The following is a 21,834-nucleotide window of genomic DNA, read 5'->3' on the forward strand; positions in this document are numbered from 1 at the left end:
AGTTTAAAGTAACGATTTTCTTTAAAGTGCTGATGCGATCTCTAAAAGTTTCCCACAATGCTCCGCGCCAATCTTCTTCCTCTTTCACGAAACCCCCAAAATGGCGGTGGGCAAGAATAAACGTCTCACGAAAGGAGGCAAGAAGGGTGCCAAGAAGAAGATGTAAGACGAAAGAAACATCTAGATCTATGCAATAGATATCCCACTTCAAGTAGAATAAGTTTCTGTTGTACGTAGCATTGGATGCGTTAGATGTTAGCTTGATTATAATGAGAGGTTCGCCCTGTGGTTTCAAGTTGGCACCTTCTGTGGTCTAACCTTTTCACGTGCTTTTCAGTGTCGACCCTTTCACAAAGAAGGACTGGTACGATGTCAAGGCACCAGCGATGTTCAACATCCGCCAGATTGGCAAGACTTTGGTCACCAAGACCACCGGAACAAGTAAGCCTGTCAGCAATCGACTCTACTCTACTCTAGTAGTATGGAGATCATGCACATCGTGCCCCTCCTCAACTTCAACTTGCTGAAGAAAATTTTGCTTTTTGTGTTGTTTGTTGTGAATTGAGGAGATGAGCTGCCAGTTGTTTTCAATGGAAAAATCATGATATGTCTCTATATCATATATGTTTCACTTTGTGTGTGTGTGTGACACTGTGTGTGTGTATGTGAAGAAGTGTGCGTGCTTTAAATTATACGTGTGCTATAATTTTTGTGTGCTATAAAATAATACAACATGTATAACAGAAAGAAGGCCTTGCACATCAGTCTATTGCATAAGATGGAAACTATAGAAGACCTTTTTTCAGATTATTTTCCTGATATAAGTCTCTACCGAGCCATTTGTATACAACTTAACTATAAGCTCTTTCGCATAGTTTATACATGTGCGGGGCACAGGAGTCTTGGGTAATGTGTAAGGGAAGGCCCTAAGACGTTAACAGTCTCATTTTGACCATTGTCTCCATATTTGTAACAACGTGCTGAACGTGATGGTGCCTACAAAATGAATGAATGTTTACGTTCTACTTCTGGGGCCTTCGCCTTTGACATACTGTAAATGCAGAAATGTTCACAGTAGTTTAATGTTCGCGTCTTTTGTGGTGGTCTCCTCACAGCGAACTTAAAACCGCTGCGAACATTTTTCCATTATAGTACGAGACTGCAGTCTATGACGCTACCGCGAACTTAAAACCACTGCAAACTTATGCATTTACAGTATTACCCAGAATTCCTGTCGCCCGCACATACAGAGTATGAATGAGTGAACAATTAGTTGATATGGAATTGAATATATGAATTGATGTAACTGAATTGATATGTAGCTTCCATGATAATCAAAATTGTTTTTAATTATTCCTCCTTTCAGAGATCGCATCTGAGGGTCTGAAGAACCGGGTGTTTGAGGTTTCCTTGGCTGACCTCCAGAACGACGAGGTGGCTTTCCGCAAGTTCAAGTTGATTGTGGAGGAGGTCCAGGGCCGTAACTGCCTGACCAACTTCCATGGCATGAACCTCACTACGGACAAGCTCAGGTCAATGGTCAAGAAGTGGCAGGTAGGTTCTAAATCAAGTGCCTATAGTTGTTTTGCAGTAACTCAATAAAGTAAGAAAGGGTGCATTGAGTTCAAGGCTGAGATGTAAGAAATCACACAAAGTCATAACAATTAAAGGGATCCTACTTGGATTATACAATGTATCAAAGAATGGTTCTTGCATTAACAAGAAGAAACAATGTGCAGGCATTTATCATCATTTTTAAAGTATGGCTTCTATCTTCTTTTCACTCCACTGTAGACTCTAATTGAGGCCAATGTTGATGTGAGGACGACGGACGGCTACCTGCTGCGTCTCTTTTGCATCGGCTTCACAAAGAAGCGTCAGAACCAGATCAAGAAGACTGCTTATGCCCAGCACACCCAGGTCAGTCTTTCTGCCTTGTTTAAGTGTCATCAAAAGGAAATTGATATTGTCTCATTTGTATTAGATCAGTGTGTCATTCCTAGACGTTACAGACTTGTTGGGTATGAAGATAATGTAGCTACATGTTTCCTTGTCTTCTTATTCCTTAGATCCGTGCCATCCGTAAGAAGATGGTTGAGATCATGACCAGGGAAGTTTCCAGCAACGACTTGAAGGAGGTGGTGAACAAGCTGTAAGTCTAGTCATCTTTTTGCACAATGACTACAATACTCTTGGTTGTTAATTTATGTAAGGAAACCAAGCTCTTGCACACTACAATAGATCCATTGTAGAGGGTAGCTGAATGTATGATTGTTGTCTTAAAGCATTTTGAAGCTATAGAAAATGTTCTTTTGGTAATAAAGATACAATTTTAAAAAAGGTAGAATAGGAAGTACAACTGTGATATATGTTCCACAAGTGCATGTATGACTGCCTTTATTTTACCTTCCAGTATACCAGACAGTGTCGGCAAGGACATTGAGAAGGCCTGCCAGGGAATCTACCCCCTTCATGACGTGTACATCCGCAAGGTCAAGGTCCTCAAGAAGCCCAAGTTTGATGGTGAGTCATGCTCTTAGCAAACTAGACACAGTGTATGGTCTGCCTAGACATCAGTTTTATGTGCATTGATAATGTCGCATAGCTTGTAAGCTGTAGGGACAGTTTGGCTGGCAATATTCTGCCAGGCTTATTAGCTGACCTGCCGTTTGTCCCAACCAGTCTTTGATGTTGTTGTTGCATACTCGTTGGGGACAGCCTGGCAGATCCATTAGCTCTCCCTTTCCTCGTAGAAAGGTATTTTGTTTCAGTGGCTTAATTTGTCATTTGGTTTTTACTTTGTGTTAATAATTGTTTTCTATCTGGACAGTTGGCAAGCTGATGGAGCTCCATGGAGAGGGATCAGGTGCTGTGTCCAAGCCTGTTGCCACCACAGAGACGGGAGAGAAGGTGGACAGACCGGAGGGGTATGAACCACCAATCCAGGAGGCCGTCTAAATAGGATCTCAGCAAGTCCATAGATCCAGATAAAAGAGACAATAAAAACATCACATACTGAAATGTTATGGTTGTTTTTCACTCGAGTTCTAACTCTTTGAGTGAGGAATAAGTAGCAGTGATACCCTTTGTCAGAAAAGCACTTATTGATACCACCAGTAAGCTTCATCTTCAGTCTGATGTTCGACCACTTAACATTTATTTGTAGTAAGAATACAGTAAATTCATGTAGTTTATTTACATACCTCTTAACATAAATGATTCATGGCCATGGGATAAAAAAAAATTAGTTATCAAGTCCTCGGGGAAAAATTGTTTTCAGTCCTGAAAAAATTATTAAAATTAAAATTAGACAGGGATTACTTTTTTTCTAAAGTAGATCAAGCTTAATCCTTGATCAAGCAAAGAAGTGTGCCTGTAAAGAGGACAAAAAAAAACAAGTTACATTGTATTTGATTCAGATTTTAAGATGGATGGCCTTATTCTGGGTGCAAGGCGGATCCCTTATAGATACCAAGACTAGGCGATCTGGTCTAGTCTGACCTGAGTTGTACATTCCTGGTAAAATAAATAAAGTGAAGGCTGGGATGACCTATACTAGTCTCTACCAGACCGACTATGCTGGCTGGCTTAATCTCCAAGCAGATCTTGCTGTGGCAAATCACTGTGGCCAATATCACTCCTCTACCGGCTAAACTTCTTCCCATTTGCCACAACAAGATCTGCTTGGAGATTAGGCTGGCTGTCATAAGGAGAATAATTTGCCAGGGGAGTTTGGCTACTAGAGGGTTTGGCCAGCCCTGGAGGGGGAAACATTGACCATAGTGTGGACTGACTCCCCTGGCAAATTTCCTAATTTTTCCCTACTAAAGAAGGGTATGTCACCTCATAAGGGACAGTATTACTTGATGGAAGGGGCCAGTTCCTGGCCTTTTGCACATATATACATGATTTCCTAAGCCTCAAAGTCAAATGACTGATGAGCACACTGAGTGAGGTACATTCTTAAAGGCAAAGTAACAAATAACATGATAACTGATCAGCTTTGAACTCATGAAGAATGCACACACAGCAAGGCCAACTGCTCTGCATCCTCACATAATTTGGAGTGCCATGGCACGCAATGGAGTGCCATGGCATGCAACAATGTAATTCATTTTTGATAAGTCATGTTCATGACAGCAATAGCATGTTACTCTAGCCTCAAACCTGCTGTTCAAAATCCAAACACCTGCTCATCTCTGGCTTGAATACCAGTCTTCTTTTACTGTGTATAGGTATCTCTTGCTCCCACTGATTGCTACCCTGTTCAATGGCAATGAATATCACCTGAAATAATAATAATCATCAGTTTGATTTCCCTATTCCTATCTCAGATTTGAGTACACATGCTCTACACATTAATAGCAACAAGAGCTATGTAGAAATCCCCCATCACTGCTCTCGTGGCTCTGTGGTAATGAAAAGCTTGCAAAAAGTAAAGAACAACAGACTTCGACCACATGTACAATGACGTCATTGCCTTCTCCGACTCTACCCGATGACTGCCGAAAATACCCGAACAACGCCCTCATTACAATCAAGATGGCGGACGGACTCGGTGATTTTGAAGATCAGCCTGCACAACAGCAGCAAGAAGAGGACCCCGCGGCCGCCTTTCTGGCCCGGGAGCAGGATGAGCTAGCAGGTATAGAAGATGACGATGTAGCGGGTTCACAAGAGGAGACTCCAGCTGCCCCTGCACAAGGTAAAAGGGTCATCCTCGTTCCGGTACACGTAGCATCAGCCTCGTGGGGAGGGGGGTGCCGGTGTTAGTACTGCGCTGAGCTGAGCTGAGGTCGCAAGCCCAAACGCCTTGATTTGTGGCTTTACAGTTTATCATAGGAAATTTTTTCCCAGAATTTATTTTTGGTAGACCACAGAGGTACAAAAATCACCCGCGAAATTATAATAAAACCAATTTTCTGACACTTCCGGCAATCATGTGACTTACGCGTAGCGAAGGTGGTAAATCAGGAACATAGAACCTTTCCTACCCCCCTCCCACTCATGTAGGAAGAAGAGACACAACACTCTTCATGGTTGTGTTTGACCAATCTAGACAGGAAAGCTATTTTCCATATGACCCACGATTAAAATTGACACAACATTCTTTCATGTGCCTGGTATGATGATTATTCATGTACCCATGGGAAATTTTATTGATGTCGTTGTATGTGCCATTATCTGGTAAATTAGCAAATGCCAATTAGTAGATTGATTTGCATCATACGATGTCTGAAATACACCAAACTATTGTAGAGCATTATCCAACCTCTGTAAATTATGTATTTCTATACTGAATCTTAATAATTTGCATAACTGATGGATTAGCATGTGGCTTAACACACCTGTTTTGTACATGTACTTGGTAAGTATCATACAAACACTGTAATATGTTTTCAATCCTGTCATTATACGAAAACTTTGTATGAAAGTAGCTTTTTTACATTCAATAGAAAATATTTAAGGTCTAATCAATGTATTCTGTGAAAAAAAGTGCAATCATAGTTTAAAGTAGTTTTAATCTAAAGTTTGAATGTTTCTATATGCTACTGTAAGGCAGTTTAACAGTTACATTGATGGTTGACATGTTTGATGACATTGATGTACAACATTGCTCTGGAAAAAAAGTAATAATTGAAAATGCCTTGGTTCACAAAGTTTTGTTTTGTTCTCGGACCTTTTAGTTTCAGACATGCATTTTGTTACTGTGATTTCACCATTCTTGATTTATTATGTCTTGTACATTGTACATGTATTTTAGAAAAAGACTGGAAAGCATGATTATGAGCATGACAGAAAAGCATGTATTTCACACCTTTATCCATGCAAGCTTTTTGTGAATGTCTTAAAATGAATGAATCTTTGCATGAATTGCTTCATAATTAATATTTTAAGTTGGGTTTTGTTAAAAGCAACATTTGAGTTTATTATTTTCTTTTCTTTTTTGTTCCTGTTTTGTTTTAGTTCCGAGTGCCATGGATGATAACCTGGACTTTCTATCAGGTGGAGGAGGAGACAGTGGTAGTGGGGCAGCAGACTGGGAGGGGGAACAGCAGAACGGAGACATCTTTGGTGCTGACCAGGGAGGGGTGAGGCTTTTCACACAGGGACATCCATTTTTAGAATGTTTCTTATGTATTTGACTGCTTACAGGTAATTGAGAGACCAGGGAATGTTTTTCACACAAGCAAATGTACCTGATGACTCAGTGCTGAGTGTTCTGGGCAAGAAGAAATACAATGAAAAGGATTAAAACTATAATAAAATACATCTGGCATCCTAGTTATTTCTTGCACCAATAATTCTGATCGTAATAGTCCAAGTTGTGGAAATTGTATTATGTTTTATGATATATATATATAGTAGGAATTTGAGTGTGATGATCAACAATCCGTAAGTAGTGGTGATCAATGCTCGCAATCAATGATGCAGTTCAGGCAGTATTGATTTTATTTATGTACCTGCTATCATCAGAAACCTGAGATCTATATCTCCTTGTTCTGATATATGTCATACTTCAGCACCTGCAGTGCTTTATGTGGTTATTTTTTTGCAGAATTGGAAAGAAGGTATGCTTTCTCATGTTTAATTATCCACTCATGTTTGAATAGCCACAGAGTAATGGTCCTGTGCCCACCCCGGCACCCAGACGGGAGGAGCCTGAGAAGATCCGCAAGTGGAGAGAAGAGCAGAAGGCTATGCTGGAGAAGAAAGGTGCACAGTCTTTTCATGTTAGATTCTATCAATGAAACAATGAATATGATGAAAATAAAATCAATTTAAAGATTTAGTGTTACTGTACAAATGTATGTTGGATTCTGACAATGAAATATGATGAAGTTTTTTATTTTGTAAAATCAATTTAAAGATCTTAGATAACTACGGGACTGGTGAGATGAGGTGAGGTGAGATGGTGTTAGCTGTAAATTTTAAGGTTCATTTGTGTGATTGGTCTGTTTCTCAGCCTATTCGTTTTGTTGAAAATAGATGCTGAGGCAGAGCGACTGCGTGAAGAGTGGAAGAAAGAGGCTGCAGATGAGCTCAGGAAGTGGTATGCACAGAGGGAGGAACAGCTGGAGAAAACCAAGGCTTCTAATAGGTATCCTCCCTCCCTCGGATGTGTCTGTAAACACATCATTGTCTAACCTGGCTGCTGAATGCTGATGGACTTACACAATACACTTAGAAATGTGCCATATTTCAGTTGTTAGGGGGTGAAGAGACATGGCACATTGCCACCTATTTAGTACTAGCATTTCTATAATTTCAAACAGGAACACTAATACAATGTAATCCAATGTGCCAGTGCAGCACTGTAAGGTACCTTTAGAGAGCTATACGTCAAACTACAAATACAATTAGATACATTTTCGTATGGTATTTACTTATTGTAAGATTACCAAGAACTGAAGTCCAAACTAGTAAACATGATAGTTGGTAACTTTGTTAACCAAGTAAACCAAGTCCATCTTTGTTAGAGAAATTTTTCTTTCTACTTATAGTTGGACAGCATCCTTTAATGTTCTGACAGTCTTGACACAAAAAGAGAGAGAATGGTTTCAGTCACGCACAAGTCTCCTCTGTTGCTTTGATATGCAAGTCGGACCAAGTCCGAAGTCACGTATTTGTTATTAATTGTTGAAATTTCTGAAGACTTTAAAAGGAAGCTGTACCACTACCTTCTATCAATCTATGTTGTTGTTTCCTACTAGTCTACTGTTTAAAAGCAATTTCCTGTTGCATGCAATTATTGCACTGCCTGTCATTGCTGTGTACCTGTTCTGTGGACCGCACCATTGCACGACACCACCACCATCACTACCTCTTTAACTGCAGCTCCATCTACCTTCCACTGTTCTAACTGCATGTTTGTGTGTCCCCCCTCCCCTATTTTCTCTTGCCCGTCTCGTGGTTGCCGTGGTGATAAGGGTTGCAAACAAGGAACTGCTAAAGCAGCTGGAGGATGATGCTCTTGCGACGCACACGCGCCGCAGCCGCACGTATGTGGGATTATGTTGGTGCTCAGTAGCTACACGTAGCCTGCCAGATGCTACTGTAGCGCTGTAGCTTACAGTCGTTGTTGTGGCTTAAGGTTTTGGTTTTGTATGTTTTGGTGCTTGTACATATTGTTGTGTTACATACATGTACATGCCATGCTTCTTGCTTGTAGTGCTTTTACTGTGCATGCTTGTTGTTGTTCAGACATATCTTTACTGTTGTTAGCAACTTTAAAATGGACTTGTGAACTGAATGTAAAGCATGTTCTACAATTATTTTATGTCAAGTTACTGTGTATCTAAATGGATGTTCATGTACCTTTAGGTGTTAAAACCTATTTAGTTACTGTATTATGAAAACTGTTAACTTTGTGAATACATGTAGATGTTTGTGAAATAGTTTTGTCTATAATTGTTGAATGATCTCAGTTCTCTTGTATGCAAATCTTTTGTGAAATATCCTAAGTGACCACAGTACCTTTATTTGAAATCTATGTTGTATAATTTATTTCAGTGAATTTTTAGTTACCAGTGCAAACTAATTTATTCCAGGGTTCATTCACAAGATATTTTCAACCACCCTCTTTGCTTCTTTCAGCACGTCTTCACATTGTTTTGCTTGTATTTTTCAGACCTTGTTTTATCCAAAGCCATACATTTTTCTTCTGTCATAATATGTGTTTCCTGTATAGGTGTTGTCCATCTATTCATAACCTTTCGCGTAAAAGATGAAAGTTGACGAGAGTACTTTGTTTGGAATTCAGGTCCGCAGAAGAGGCATTCCGAGAGGAAGTTGCGGAGTCCAACCCTGGTCAGGAGTGGGAACGTGTGGCGCGCATGTGTGACTTCAACCCCAAGAGTTCTAAGGGCAGCAAGGACACAGGGCGCATGAGATCCATCCTTCTTCACTTGAAGCAGGAAGGCCTGCAGCGTTAAGAAACATAGCCTCTCATTCGAAACAATAGAACATGCTGAAGATAGCAGCACGTCTGAAAATCAGTATCTATCACATATATGTATATCCCAGGTAGTGTCATGTAATTGTGCTATTACAGTGGTTTTACTAGAAAGTGTGTGAAGAAGAATGGTCTATGTGGTAGGTGAAAATTCTAAATAATAGAGAGCCTGTAAGAATAAATTTGATTGTTAGAAAGTAAAAATTCCTTTTTTGTCATAACAAATTCACTTGGGTATTGTAGCCTTCCTATCGAGTCAATTATTTTTACAGCTTGTCCTTTATGTAAAAGATCAATACTACACCAAACTATGTTGTATCTTAGCACCAAACGATATTTCATAATTACCAATAGATTTCCTTGAGTATATACAAACAAGGACAACTATCGTGATGAAGTAGAGGAAAACTTTGTCTAGTAACACTAAAAATAGAGGTGATTCTGAGAATGCATAATAAAGCAATGTACATTCCCATCCCATTGTGTTGTAAGTCTGTTTTCTTGTCACAGTGTTGACATCTTTAACCTAAAATTAAGCTTTGGGTCCTTCAGAGGTTTTAGTTTAAAAATCAGTGACCGCCTCTTCATATAAAAGCACCACCTGACCAACATAACCACTTTGGTGGTTCTTAACTTCTTTCGATAAATTTTGCCATCAATACAAGAACAAGAATCCTTTTTATAGTACCCAGCTGTCCACATAGAACAAATGATATTGTTCCACTGAGTACTTTTTGAGCAGTTCTAACTATACAAGGACCTTGCGGGGAGGCTAAAACTGGTCAAAATTTCGACTGCAATGTAACAAAAATGTAATATTGAATGCAAGCAGTGGAGATGTCGGAGAAACTCAAGGAAAAACATGACAAAATACCCGGGTACTGTTCCTTTTTAATCCTTTCAAAACAAGGCTATTGAACAGTACATCTTGTTCTTTAGATTAAAATAAGCTCTGCAGCACAGAATAAATATTCAAATGCTATAAAAATCATCATACTACATGTATATTTCATGAGTTAGTAATAGACAGCTACTTTCAACAGGAATACAGGCAGTGAGTTACTAGTATAAGGGATGTCACTATCTCGTAGCTCATTTTTCTGGAGAAAAAATCAAGGTTACACGTACTATATGATGCTTTTCAAAGGGCTGGGCATTAAACAATTATGGAACATTTTAACAAAGCACTGTCTCAAAAAAATCTCCATGGAATGCAGAGACCTTCCTTGCACAGTTTGACAGCACTACAGAGTAGCACTCTTTAGATAGTTGATGAGGCAAATGCTTTGGTTGAATTTCTCCTGCAAGTGTTGCCATGTTGACTCCTGGGTGTTTAATAACTGCTGAGCTTGCTGCTGTAGTAGTGGTTCTGTGGTGATGACTCTGCCATGGACCTGGAAATTTAACAGCAACTTAAAGGGTCTTTTTTCATGGTTTATCACAAATTTTCAAGCACTTGTTTGTTCATTTTCAATGACAGTCATTCATTATGTAATGCAGAATGTTGGTGGGAAAATAATCTATAGTGCATGGTGAGGTGACACCAAACTTTTTTCTACTCCATGTATGTTATACATAAGTGTGAGATAATGTATTGTATACAACTACTGTACAACTTGACCATAGTATATTTCATGATACCAAGCTGTTGTCATCAAAGTATGTACATAAAGTATGTCAACTTTCTTAAGAAAGCCTTACCTTGAGGAACAGCCCTGTCCATGCCTGTGCGAGTTCAAAGTCTTGTCTTGTTGTGAAGACATGATGTAGGAACTTAAGGAACTCTTCCATAAGTTCCACACTCCCCCCACCCTCCGGAGCCAGGGATCTGATCTCCATATCTACAGCTGATGGTCCAAGGTCTCGCAACTTGTTCCTGACTGTGTCATCTATGGTAGAAAATATCATTCAACGTTTTAAAAATGCCAAACGGTATGAATTGATCCAACAATGCAGCAAACATATTCAACAGTTGTACCATTCCAAATGTTCTTCTTTCAGCTTCATTGCTGTATGTATGCCTTTGTGGACTAACAGTAGGTAAAACTCACAGTCAGGTTTATCCATGCACCCTTGTAGCAGCCTCTGGAACTCAGATTGGGGTTGAAGACTGCTCAGGTTGATGATCTTAGAAGAGGGCTACAAGGAAGAGAAAGCGTTGATACATGTTGTAATTAAGTGCTAGTATACTTAACTCTTTAAAAGGAACAAGGATCAATGAACAATCTGTTTTTTTACTGAAAAGTACTTGTCCAAAGAGATACATGTACAAACAAGCCCACTGATAAAGTCTATAACAGGAGAGATTGTGCCATGGACACTTACACCTGCAAGTTACAAGTTTTAAGTAACATGAAGATGAATTGTACATACCTCTTTTGGCCCCTCTTCCTCTGGTGCAAACTTGATCTCCAGTCCAGGAATTGTGGGTAGAAAGAATGGAGCAGCCTTGGGGACCTTTGGAGGTTCCTTGGGTTTGTTGCGCTTCTGTAGTCATGAAAACAACAAGGCAGTCAGGTCAGCATACAACATTTGTCAGCAGCACAGAGGATTCCAATCAAGTTAATGACAGAAATGTGAAATATGACATGCTTGGAATTTGCATCAACATTTCAAAACTGTACATCATAAAAAAAACTGGCCATTGCTGCTTGAGAATAATGTTAATATTGGCAACAAACAAAAGGGCAATTTTTTTGTCTCTTGCTTAAGCTTTCACATTGACGCAAGTGAAATAGTCAAAGAAGTGTTTGCCTTGCCTTTAGTAGGTTGTGTTTAGTCCCCATCATACTAAACACTTTTAATATGGTACATGTACATACTGCTTTCTCTACTGATCACTCATCATTTGGGAAAGAGTGTAGCAGTTGAATACACAGACCACTACCCATTGACTAAGCCCCCGATGTAGCAATTGTACAAAGTTGTATGGCCCAGACCAGCAGAAATGTAGATCGGCACTGCACTATGTACCATCTGGTGAGGGAAGGACTATAAGTGGAGCATTTACAACTGTAAAGAATATATAAGTCCAGACAGAGATGTGTATGACATGAGCATCAAACCTTGATGAGTTCCAGGTTAGTCAGACTCTTCCATCTGGAGTCTGGCAGCAGAGACAGGGTGATCAGTTCTGCTGAGATCTGGTCAGGTGACTTGAAGGCTGGAATCTCATTGGCTGACTCGGGTTCCGCAATGTCCTCCTCTTCTTCATCTACAAACAAAAAACCATTTAACATAAAACATGTTGTAAAAATTGATGAATTTTCTGACTTGATTGATGTCAGCAAGGTAACTGCAAAAAAGACCTTCCGGTAAAATTGTTGTGATTATGAAACTATGGGTTAGCTAGGCATATCAAACAATCATTGACATTTTTGTCTAACCATACTCCTATCTTGTCAACATTTATATCATCACTTTTATTTGTCTACAAATAAACCACAGGTAGATTTTAGTGTAAAGAGTTCTGTAACTGACCATCAGATGGGGCCCGTGTGCCTGGCATGACAATGGTCAGTGGTTGGTACGTGGAGGGCAGTGGTCTGAGGGACACATGGCTGTACAAGGTGGCATTGGACCTGTGGGAAAGACAGAATATAGTGATAGGCCTGTCAGCATTGAGGTTTGTAAGTGGCAAAATTGCAGGGCTTGGAAATATGTTGAATGACATTACATTGATCATGTTTTCAATAAAACCTTGAATTAAGTTCTTGAATTCAGTCACCGTACCAAATGAAAAAAGGCTGACTGTCACTGGTTTGATTGTGAAACTAGTCTTTTGTACAGTCAAAGGAAATGCATTGCATTGATTTTTGCTGTCACAAATATACACATCAAGCAAACTACATTACAGACAATGTAGAATATGACAGCATAAAGGTTTAAGTTCAAAAGTACACTAAGCATAAATCTAGTAGGTTTGGAACAGTACTATACTAACCACAGGTAGATGCCAACATCGTCCACATGTGCTGTGGCCAGGAAGTCTCCAGTGGGAGACATGGTCAGGCTGGTGCAGGCTGCATCTAACAGGAAACAGTCCAGCAGGCTGGGGAGGGGGGCGGTGGAGAACATGTCAACTTATAGGCATTTTCTCTTCACAAATTGTATGCACTCTTCACAAACACACTCACTCACTCACTCACTCACTCAGTAATCTAAAGGGATGGGGAGCTTTTGTACATATTCATCGTCATGTTCTGCATTTTATGTTTTATCCCAATTTTTGTAGGCCTATAAAGTATTACAAATACAGTGATGAGCGGTTAAAAGATATTCTTGTGGTGAATCTAACATCGCAGCCTAAACATCACAGCTAAAAGATCTAGCTTTATCTTCACACTTCTTTCTTTTCAACCATTTTTGACACAATTGTGTAGCAGCTGATAGAAATGACTTACTTATACATGATAACTGTATAAAAAGTGAAATACATTGAGTAAAGGAAACAAACTGACCTCCCAGTTGGCAAATCCCATGTCCTGACTGTACAGTCCATTGATGATGTCACCAGCCACCTGGCATCTGGGCTAAAGGTCTGCATGTAAGAAGGAAAATAAAGACAGACTTACACCAAGGCTCAAAATGCTTTTCACCATATATTGCTCCATTGCATGTAACAATCAAGATTTCATGCAACACACAAAACAAAAAGTCTACCTACAGAACATCAGTCATGTGTTGAAATTCTCACCATGTCTGTGATCCTGTTCTGGTGTCCTGAAAACCTCCTCACCACTCTCCTTGTCTCCATATCCACAACAACAACTGTGAAGTCATCACACGCTACGGCAAGCATGTTGCTGGGATACAAATGTAAACACAACACTCATGCATGTTTTCTATCAGACATGAAGATATAACATAAAACATTTAAAAAGTATAAACAGATAAATTCAGTCTTAATTTCATGCAGGCTCAAATAATGGAACACATCAACATTTCTACTTGTGAAAGAAAACTTTGTATTTCAACCCAAAGAACCCACCAGTTTGAAGTCGACGTTAAGATGATCTGTACTGTTATCAATGGTAGGAACATCCTTGTTGTAACAGTGATTTCAAGACCTACCTTTCCCTATGTAGCACCATTTGAGACACAGGTGAGTCCAGTTCTAGAGTGTGGAGGAGTTGTTTTGACTTGAACTTCCAGAATTTTAACATGCAGTCTGCGGCCCCTGTGACAGTCACTTGGTTCAGTCCATCTACTGCCACTCCCCTGACAGAGGTATTATGTGCTGCAAAACAATGAAATAATGTACACTCCAAATGCCCAGGATTTAGAGTTGGTACGAGTAGATTAGTATGCCTTACAATACAATTTCAAATTTTAACCAATCTACATCTACAAAATAAAACAATTGTAATTTATGTTCTCACAGCACTAAAAGGGCTCAAATATTTCCTTCGAATGAAGTGTTTTAGTAAAATCTTAAACGGTTAGAAAAGTAAAGAGTTACCTTTTGGGCTTCCATATGATCCCCTGTAGATACCAGACTGTATGTTGTAGACATCTACATGTCCTGAGCTCTGTGCAACCACACAGAAATTACCACAGGATGTGATGGTCACCGCCTAGGGAGACATTGTGACAGAATTCTGTTTTACTCGATGTTGTTGATAAAAAAAGTGACATTCTCTACAATATATCAAACAGTATATCACTTTGCATGAAGGAGATGCACTCCTCTCACCAGTGCCTCCACTCCCATGTCGCTCTGTGTTTTCCACCTGTCGTGCTCCAGCTTGTGTTTTCCCATGGTGCACTTCTGGTAGTTCCATGTTGACGCGACCTTGTGACCTCTGTGGCAGCACACAATGGAGTCCCAGTCACTCTGCCTGGTCGTCTCTGAGACAAAAATAAAAGGTTGTTTTAAGTTACTTCTTCAAGGAAATATGGTAATTCCAACATGGTCTTAACCATAGTATTCTGAACTTATCATCATCGTCATCATCATCTTCGCTGCATATCAGTGTTAGCTGAGGCAGGCTGTCATTGTTCTTCACACTTTTCTATCTGCTGAATTCACTAACCTGGGGATCCAGAGACATACATAAATGTATATACATGTACATTTCTTGATATTATTTGTTTTGTATCAAATATGTGTATTAAGATATTAGTGCTCAATGTATTTGGGGAAAGTTAAACTGGAAAGTCTGACAAAAATATGGAGAAAAAATATGGAGGTAAATGTTCATGGAAATACCTTAACCCAATATTAAGTTTCTGTATTCCAATGAGAATTGATAATTTAAGACCCATACCTGAGGCAAAGTCCATGATGGAAGGAAGCTTGTGCTCATCGTTCTTTATACCCTTCTTCTTAGCCTGTTGTCTCTTCATGGAGGCTAGAAAACAGTTTATACATTTGATGACAGAAATTTGTTAACACTATCATGCACTGCAGGTCTTGCACTTTAAAGTATACTGGAAAATATGGCATTAGATACAGGCAACTCAAGATTGAACAGTAAGAAGAGGATGGTAGAAAAATAACCAGAATGCAAAGAATGCATTTGGCTGTCTGTAATTTTCATCTTATGCTTTATTTAAGACATACCTTGTCCCAGGTTCTTGTTGTGCCTGTCATGTACAGTAGAAAAGGACTGAAGGGTGCTGTCCTGACCTGGAAGGGCAGAAAAATATATTATCTGAGCAAAAGCTTAAGGTATGCCTCAAGAACTCCAGCAATATCAGAATGTCTTCCTTTGAAATAACTATAAAAAACAGCAATCATGAACATTTTCCCTTTTTTTAAATCTAACTGTTACAGACATTTGTTTTGAAAATCACAATTTACATCCTGCAATCAGCCATTGTGATAGTGGTACTGAAACAACATACCTGCACTGAGGATGTTCTGCCCATTGTTGCCATGGAAACGAATCCTGTTGGGCGGGGCCCTGTGGCCACACCTCATCCTCAGCAACCTGCCGCTGCCATCAGACTGGTCCAGAACCCATTCCTGAGGTAAGACAATAGAGAGAGAAAACCTTTGATCAGCTCCAAAAAAACATCATATATAGTGACACAGCCTACCTCTGGGGGCAGCATCAATTTGGTAATTTGGTATTCATGTGTTTGAATCAAATTGAACTATATATTTACTATAAAACATTGTATGTTCTGGAATTTTCCTGTTTTTTCTTGCACCTTGATTGAGTTATCTGCAGCTGATGTGATCATCATGGGTTCGGATGGCAGGAACTTCAGCCCTGTCACTGCTGTCCCATGAGCCTCTCTCATCTGGGCCAGCAGCCGCCTCTCCTCAAGATCCCACAATGCAATGTGGCCAACAGTACTTCCTGTAGCCATCACTGGAGGACCATCTGGGGTATAACATATAAGAAATTGAGGCATGTACTATAAAGTTGTGAGCTACATGTAAGTAGAACTCAACTATTGTACATGTACAGCAAAGCACTTTTGTTTGTGTACAGGAAAAACGTATTCCCACAATAGACCGTCCATTCACAGCAGTTCAACCATTGGTGTGCAATGACCAGTTTAAAAAAAAATGAAAAGTGGCTGCATGTAACTGTAAGACATTTCAGTGTTTTTACTCTGCATAAATTTTGTAATTTGGCATATAGTATTGGCAGGTGGTCAGGTCTATAGGATTTATATACTGGCTATCTTTTACAAGATCTTTGGTAAGTCTAGATCAGAGGACAAATGGCAAACTTTCCAGGTGAATGAACGATTTGATATCAGATTGTGCCTGACCCACCAGTTCTGAATCCGATGGCTGTGATTGGTCCCCAGTCCTGATACAGCTTCATTACTGTCTCGTCAAACTTGATGTTGTGGACCACGATCTGCCCACTCTCTGTTCCCACGGCAACAACATCCACAGCAGGGGCCTGCAGAGGGCACAGTCTCTACTGTTCATTGGATCACAGCAAAGATCTTTTGCTCTGACTTTTATTATATAGTAATATGATAACAATATCTGGTGTATTTGCAGCCATTAGGTACCCAATATTTGGGTAATGAGGCTGATTTATGAGATCGAAAGACGAATTCGTGGAATGCTTCGTCGGTCTACATACAGCACCCAGTCTTCCTTGGTGGTCTAACATCCAAATACTGTCCGGACCACACGTTGCTTAACAGCTCAAGGGTCTCGGCCACATGGACATTGAGTTGATGCACTGGGTTTTGACCAACTGTATGAATGTGTAGTGTACTGACATTCACTAAAGATTTCAACAATTGATTCTGTGAATTTTGCACACAAGTGCTGCAGCCCCTACCTGTTCCACAACAGTGATTGGGGATCCCCAGCCATCAAACGTATGCAGCAACTTACTGTGAAAATAAACCACAAGCAGAGGGATTTAATGTGAAAGTCAATGGGAGACATGTCAGCAAAATGTGCAAATACTAATTACCAACAGAGCACTGATGAATTTCCATTTCTGAAGTAACTCAATGAAAATATGTATATAAAACAGCCTTATACGACAAAAATCCTTTACACAAATGCTTACAGTTACACGTATGACAAAACATTGAAGTATTGAAAAGTGGCCGTACTTGGTCCGGATGTTCCATAGCTGCATGCTGCCCTGTCTGCTGCCCAGGAGGATTTTGTTAAGGTAAGAGCTGGGGTGCATCAGGGCAGAGATCTCAAACGTCCTGTTGTCAAATGTCATCTCCAGATATAACTCTGCAACATACAACATTACCTAAATAAATCTTTCAAAACCAGTACTAGAGTACTGTTAACATCTTAAGCACAGAAGGCAAAAGAGATGTACAATTTCAAAGGACTGATAAGTAATTCTATTGTGTACTACTGACAAGCAGACTTTATTGAAGATACAGAAATAACTACAGCCTACCTTCTGACTGAATGTCCCATATCTTGACTACACTGTCCACATCCACACTGATCAGGTGATTGCTGAATGGCAGCAGCAGATGAACATCCTTCTGATGACCTTCATAGGTGTGCTTCACCTGGACAACAAAAAACACAACTTTGTAAACAATCATTAACAAGATTGTGTTCTCGCCGCAATAGTGCCACCTACATCGGCTACATAGAACGGCAAGAAGCAGAAGTCCAGTCAGAAGCTCTGAGAAAGGTGTCTGATAGACACTGAAATGTAGGCAAAGTAAGTACATCCTGGTTGTGAACAAGAATTCTTCTATATCCAATCATCAACAAGACTATCTATATTGGCTCCAGTCCTAAGGTTTCACCAAAATATGTGGCAGGAAAGTCTTGCCTAACTAAGAAAATCCTCCACTTGTAACTGACAGGAAACCATAAAAGAAGAAGATTCCATTCAATCATTCTTTGATGACATTTCCCACAATCCTTACATTGCAGCTTGATTGCATGTACTGTTTGTCCTGTGCGCCATGGCAACCATTAATGCAATAATCAAACATGAAGTGTCCTCCTATAGAAACTTCTAAATGAGATATTCATCAATTATATTTCCTATTCATGCTATTGCACCATTGAAACCTAGACACCTGTAATATATCTACACGGATACCATAAAAAAGAAATCAGCAATCAAGAAATATACCTTATCTATTCATTCCAGTCAGACCGTACTTATAGACTGATAGAGCCTGTTTCCCTACTGCATACACCTATAGTAATTCAGACAAATTCAGATTTCTTATGAAGTTACACAAACATGTGATTGCAAAATCAATCTGTTCCTACATTTTAGTATCACTAAGACGCGAGAAGAAGTTGAATTCACTTTGATAGTAGAATATAATTCTTGTGTCATTTTGTTGCAACCTGTACTTAACACAGTGGGTATACATGTACAATAAAGGTCTTCATCATTATCAACAACGCTACTGATACACAGGCTAAACATCATCAGTTTTGGTGAGATTGCATGGTGTAATCAGCATAGCTTTGCGCTCGGGCCCAAGACATGTTGGTCCTGAGTTCAAAACCTGCCATGCCAGTGATCTTGTGTCCTTGGGGAAGGTAGCATAATCTTCAAATAGCTTTGCGCTCAGGCCCAATACAGTGATCTTGTGTCCCTGAGGAAGGCAGCATAATCTTCAAATAGCTTTGCACTCTGGCCCAATACATGTAGGTCCTGAGTTCAAAACCTGCCATGCCAGTGATCTTGTGTCCTTGGGGAAGGCAGCATAATCTTCAAATAGTTGAAGGCGGCTGCCTTAATCGAAAGAAGAAGAAGAAGGCACTTTACACGACTTTCCTTACTTTACTAAGGTGAAAATGAGTACCTAGCTTCGGCTAGGGCTGTCCCTTGGATTGGACGTTAAATGGAGGTCCCGTGTTTGGGGAGAGTCACACCCCACGCACGTTAAAGAACCCGCCACACTTATCAAAAAGAGTAGTTGTCCTTCTTGGTGTGAGTGGATCAAAACTTCCAGTCTTGTGTACGTCTTTCGTACCATGCTTGGAGCCCTCAGCCTAATTAGGTTAGGCATGTATAACAAAGAAGAAGAAGAATTGTACCTGTCTGCCCCGTTCGAAGGCCCTGATGACATTCCTGCAGCCTGTGAAGACCAGGTAGGCATCCACAGCCATACAGGTGATGGTGTCAGGGTGGGAGTCACTCACGCTCACAATACCCAGCTTGGAGCACTGCATGGAGAAAAGACATGTCATTATTGAAACTAAAATCGGGCTTACATCAGTAGGTCATATGACCACATGTAATATAACGTTATAATTGAAACGACAAGAGGGGTAAGTAGAACAGAAAGAAACGATATATACAAATATCCTGACTCCCGGGAATCAAACCCGGGCCGTCAGATCACAACCCTAGCAGCCAGTGCCTAGCAGCATAACCGATCGAGCCAAAAGCCTGACAGGCGTTTGGTATAGTCGGTTGGCGCTACTTGAACCCCAACTGTTACTACTAATATATAATACCTGAACTAACATTTTAATCATGCTTGCGTGCAATCAACCCTTAAAAGGGCCAACTGGATCAGTTTTTCAAATGTTACATATACCTACAATGTTATTGTTACATGACACATTTCTATTGCAGTCTCTATGTCATACACATGTAGAGTTAGCTTTTAAGTTTAAAGCCGGTATAAACTTTTCGACGCCCCCCTCCCCAAAATAATTTGCAACTTTGTAACCCATACGTGCACACTATTGAATATCTAACATTACATCATAATCACATCAACAACAATAAGACAAAGATCTATAACTCCTCGTAGACTTACATTATAAGTGTGGAAAGCCTTCCCCACACATGTAATGACGTAGTGTTCCTGATGTTTCTGATGGTAGCGGACCTGTAGAGGAACGTGGTTAGAGTAGTAACCCAGGGCACGGAAACCCACGAAGATCTGGCTCGCTCCGGGCATTTCTTCCTCCTTCTCTGTCGTCCAACCGACTGAGTAGTGCTAGAAAAACTTGTACTCGCTGTGGTTCTACAGGAATGTTAATCAATGCGGGTTTAGAACCACAAAATCGGTAGAAAATACCATGGCACAATGTACACACATGCACATGTGGTACTTCACCTTTGACCTTAGTGGAAGAGACCATTATTTTTTGTAGGGGAGATTTTACGGTAATAATTTGGAAAAGGGGCCCCGCCGGGTAGTTAAGGGGCTGCTTTTTTTCACTTTCGGGTGTAACCCTTATGTGGACCCAAGGGACACCCTGCGACTATCGGGTTATTTTCGGGTACGGCAGGGCCCCCCGGCTTTTTTTAAGTCGGTGTTAAAATCAACCCGGGACCCGATAACAAATAGACGCCGTGACCTAATCCCAAAAGCGCCGAGTGGTCGCCCGCGGTATCAGGCAGTCCACCGGGAAAAAAACGCACAATTTTGACCGTAGCATAACGAGGGACGCCATTGGATGAATGGACCAAAGGCACAACTTTACCACGCTACCGCTAACGGGAATACGTAACGATGGATGGATGGATGGATGGATGGATGGAACTTAGCATGAGCTTCAGGAAGAAAATGAAAATTGGGGGAAGGGGAGATGAATACACAGCCTATAGATCGGAATAGAAACACCCGGTACATCCTTCACCTTACTTTCGTTTGATGGTTGGAAATATGTGCATATAACAAGATTTTATGCGTCAGCGTTATGTATACAATCGTATTCCCTCACAACAAGCCGCACATCCCCCACTTTGAAGTCAACGGCACCCCCGGGACGAAGGGGCGTTTGGCCACTTTCCCCATGAAACCCTCCGCTATTAAACCATTAAACATCGCACGCAGGCAGTTGTACTGAGTACTGATTTGTGGTCGATGAACCCTTTTGTGTTTGTTGTCGTGACATGCCATGCACGTAGCCTCTACCTGGAAAAACCGTAGAAATTAAACAAACAGAGGAGTAAGCAGGCCAGATAAGTACAGCGGTAGCGTGACCCGCCACCGTGCACGTCGGAATAATGTTAAGGTATCCTACAAACTGTTACAACTTATCAAAGTGTGTACTTGTGATAGATTCGAAGCCAACAAAATGCAGAAAATCTCTGTGAATAGTAGCTACAATCCTCGAATAGCTAACCGAATCGTACTCTCCAAGCAGAGGTTAGGATCCGGCTGTTTTTGACGTTTTTAAGGCGTTTTATCGGGCTTTCTATTTCGTGCTGAAACCTTGATGTCTCCCGGCCTAACATCAAGATTTCAGTACAAAATAGAAAGCCCGTAAAAAAACACATAGAAAAACGTAAAAAAAAACAGCCAGAGCCTAACCTCTGCTTCGAGAGTAACCAAATCGTGAAATATATGATCACGTTGTCTGTAGATACAAATGCACTTTCAAAATGTCAAAGGACGTTGTCGACGTACGGCACATCCATGTTTCTATAAATGAAAGACAAATGTGACAACTTACATTTGTGGCCCCACAACGATAGCGT

The 21,834-nt window shown here is 40.4% G+C and overlaps 3 protein-coding genes across 7 annotated transcripts; 2 read left to right on the top strand and 1 right to left on the bottom strand.

Annotated features, from left to right (window-relative positions):
- The first annotated feature begins 13 nt into the window (after positions 1 to 13).
- On the top strand, positions 14 to 3,021 carry LOC118419626 (40S ribosomal protein S3a-like). The gene is made up of 7 exons (XM_035826097.1): positions 14 to 162; positions 338 to 441; positions 1,367 to 1,554; positions 1,795 to 1,920; positions 2,070 to 2,152; positions 2,414 to 2,523; positions 2,831 to 3,021. Exons 1-7 carry the CDS (start codon positions 101 to 103, stop codon positions 2,956 to 2,958), a joined length of 801 nt encoding a protein of 266 aa, XP_035681990.1. The 5' UTR covers positions 14 to 100; the 3' UTR covers positions 2,959 to 3,021.
- Positions 3,022 to 4,501: 1,480 nt separating this feature from the next.
- LOC118419625 (clathrin light chain B-like) lies at positions 4,502 to 9,436 on the top strand. 4 transcript variants are annotated; one of them, XM_035826094.1, is made up of 6 exons: positions 4,502 to 4,705; positions 6,007 to 6,092; positions 6,615 to 6,717; positions 6,991 to 7,102; positions 7,932 to 8,003; positions 8,765 to 9,436. In XM_035826094.1, exons 1-6 carry the CDS (start codon positions 4,543 to 4,545, stop codon positions 8,934 to 8,936), a joined length of 708 nt encoding a protein of 235 aa, XP_035681987.1. In that variant the 5' UTR covers positions 4,502 to 4,542; the 3' UTR covers positions 8,937 to 9,436. The 4 variants fall into 4 exon arrangements, with proteins under 4 accessions (XP_035681987.1, XP_035681986.1, XP_035681989.1 ...); XM_035826093.1 differs by having other exon boundaries at positions 4,505 to 4,705; positions 5,968 to 6,092; XM_035826096.1 differs by lacking the exon at positions 7,932 to 8,003 and having other exon boundaries at positions 4,506 to 4,705.
- A 389-nt stretch (positions 9,437 to 9,825) lies between these two features.
- Positions 9,826 to 20,483, bottom strand: LOC118419624 (WD repeat-containing protein 36-like). 2 transcript variants are annotated; one of them, XM_035826092.1, is made up of 22 exons: positions 20,162 to 20,483; positions 19,431 to 19,559; positions 17,809 to 17,926; positions 17,501 to 17,633; positions 17,218 to 17,272; positions 16,692 to 16,824; positions 16,115 to 16,290; positions 15,806 to 15,926; positions 15,522 to 15,587; positions 15,226 to 15,309; positions 14,652 to 14,806; positions 14,418 to 14,532; positions 14,030 to 14,195; positions 13,653 to 13,761; positions 13,417 to 13,496; positions 12,900 to 13,007; positions 12,437 to 12,537; positions 12,022 to 12,170; positions 11,333 to 11,443; positions 11,008 to 11,095; positions 10,658 to 10,845; positions 9,826 to 10,350 (listed from the first exon to the last, which is right to left on the bottom strand). In XM_035826092.1, exons 1-22 carry the CDS (start codon positions 20,303 to 20,305, stop codon positions 10,201 to 10,203), a joined length of 2,679 nt encoding a protein of 892 aa, XP_035681985.1. In that variant the 5' UTR covers positions 20,306 to 20,483; the 3' UTR covers positions 9,826 to 10,200. The 2 variants fall into 2 exon arrangements, with proteins under 2 accessions (XP_035681985.1, XP_035681984.1); XM_035826091.1 differs by having other exon boundaries at positions 11,330 to 11,443; positions 20,162 to 20,482.
- Positions 20,484 to 21,834: the final 1,351 nt, after the last annotated feature.

The sequence above is a fragment of the Branchiostoma floridae genome, chromosome 7 (assembly GCF_000003815.2).
Source record: "Branchiostoma floridae strain S238N-H82 chromosome 7, Bfl_VNyyK, whole genome shotgun sequence".
NCBI classification, from domain to species: Eukaryota; Metazoa; Chordata; class Leptocardii; order Amphioxiformes; family Branchiostomatidae; genus Branchiostoma; species Branchiostoma floridae.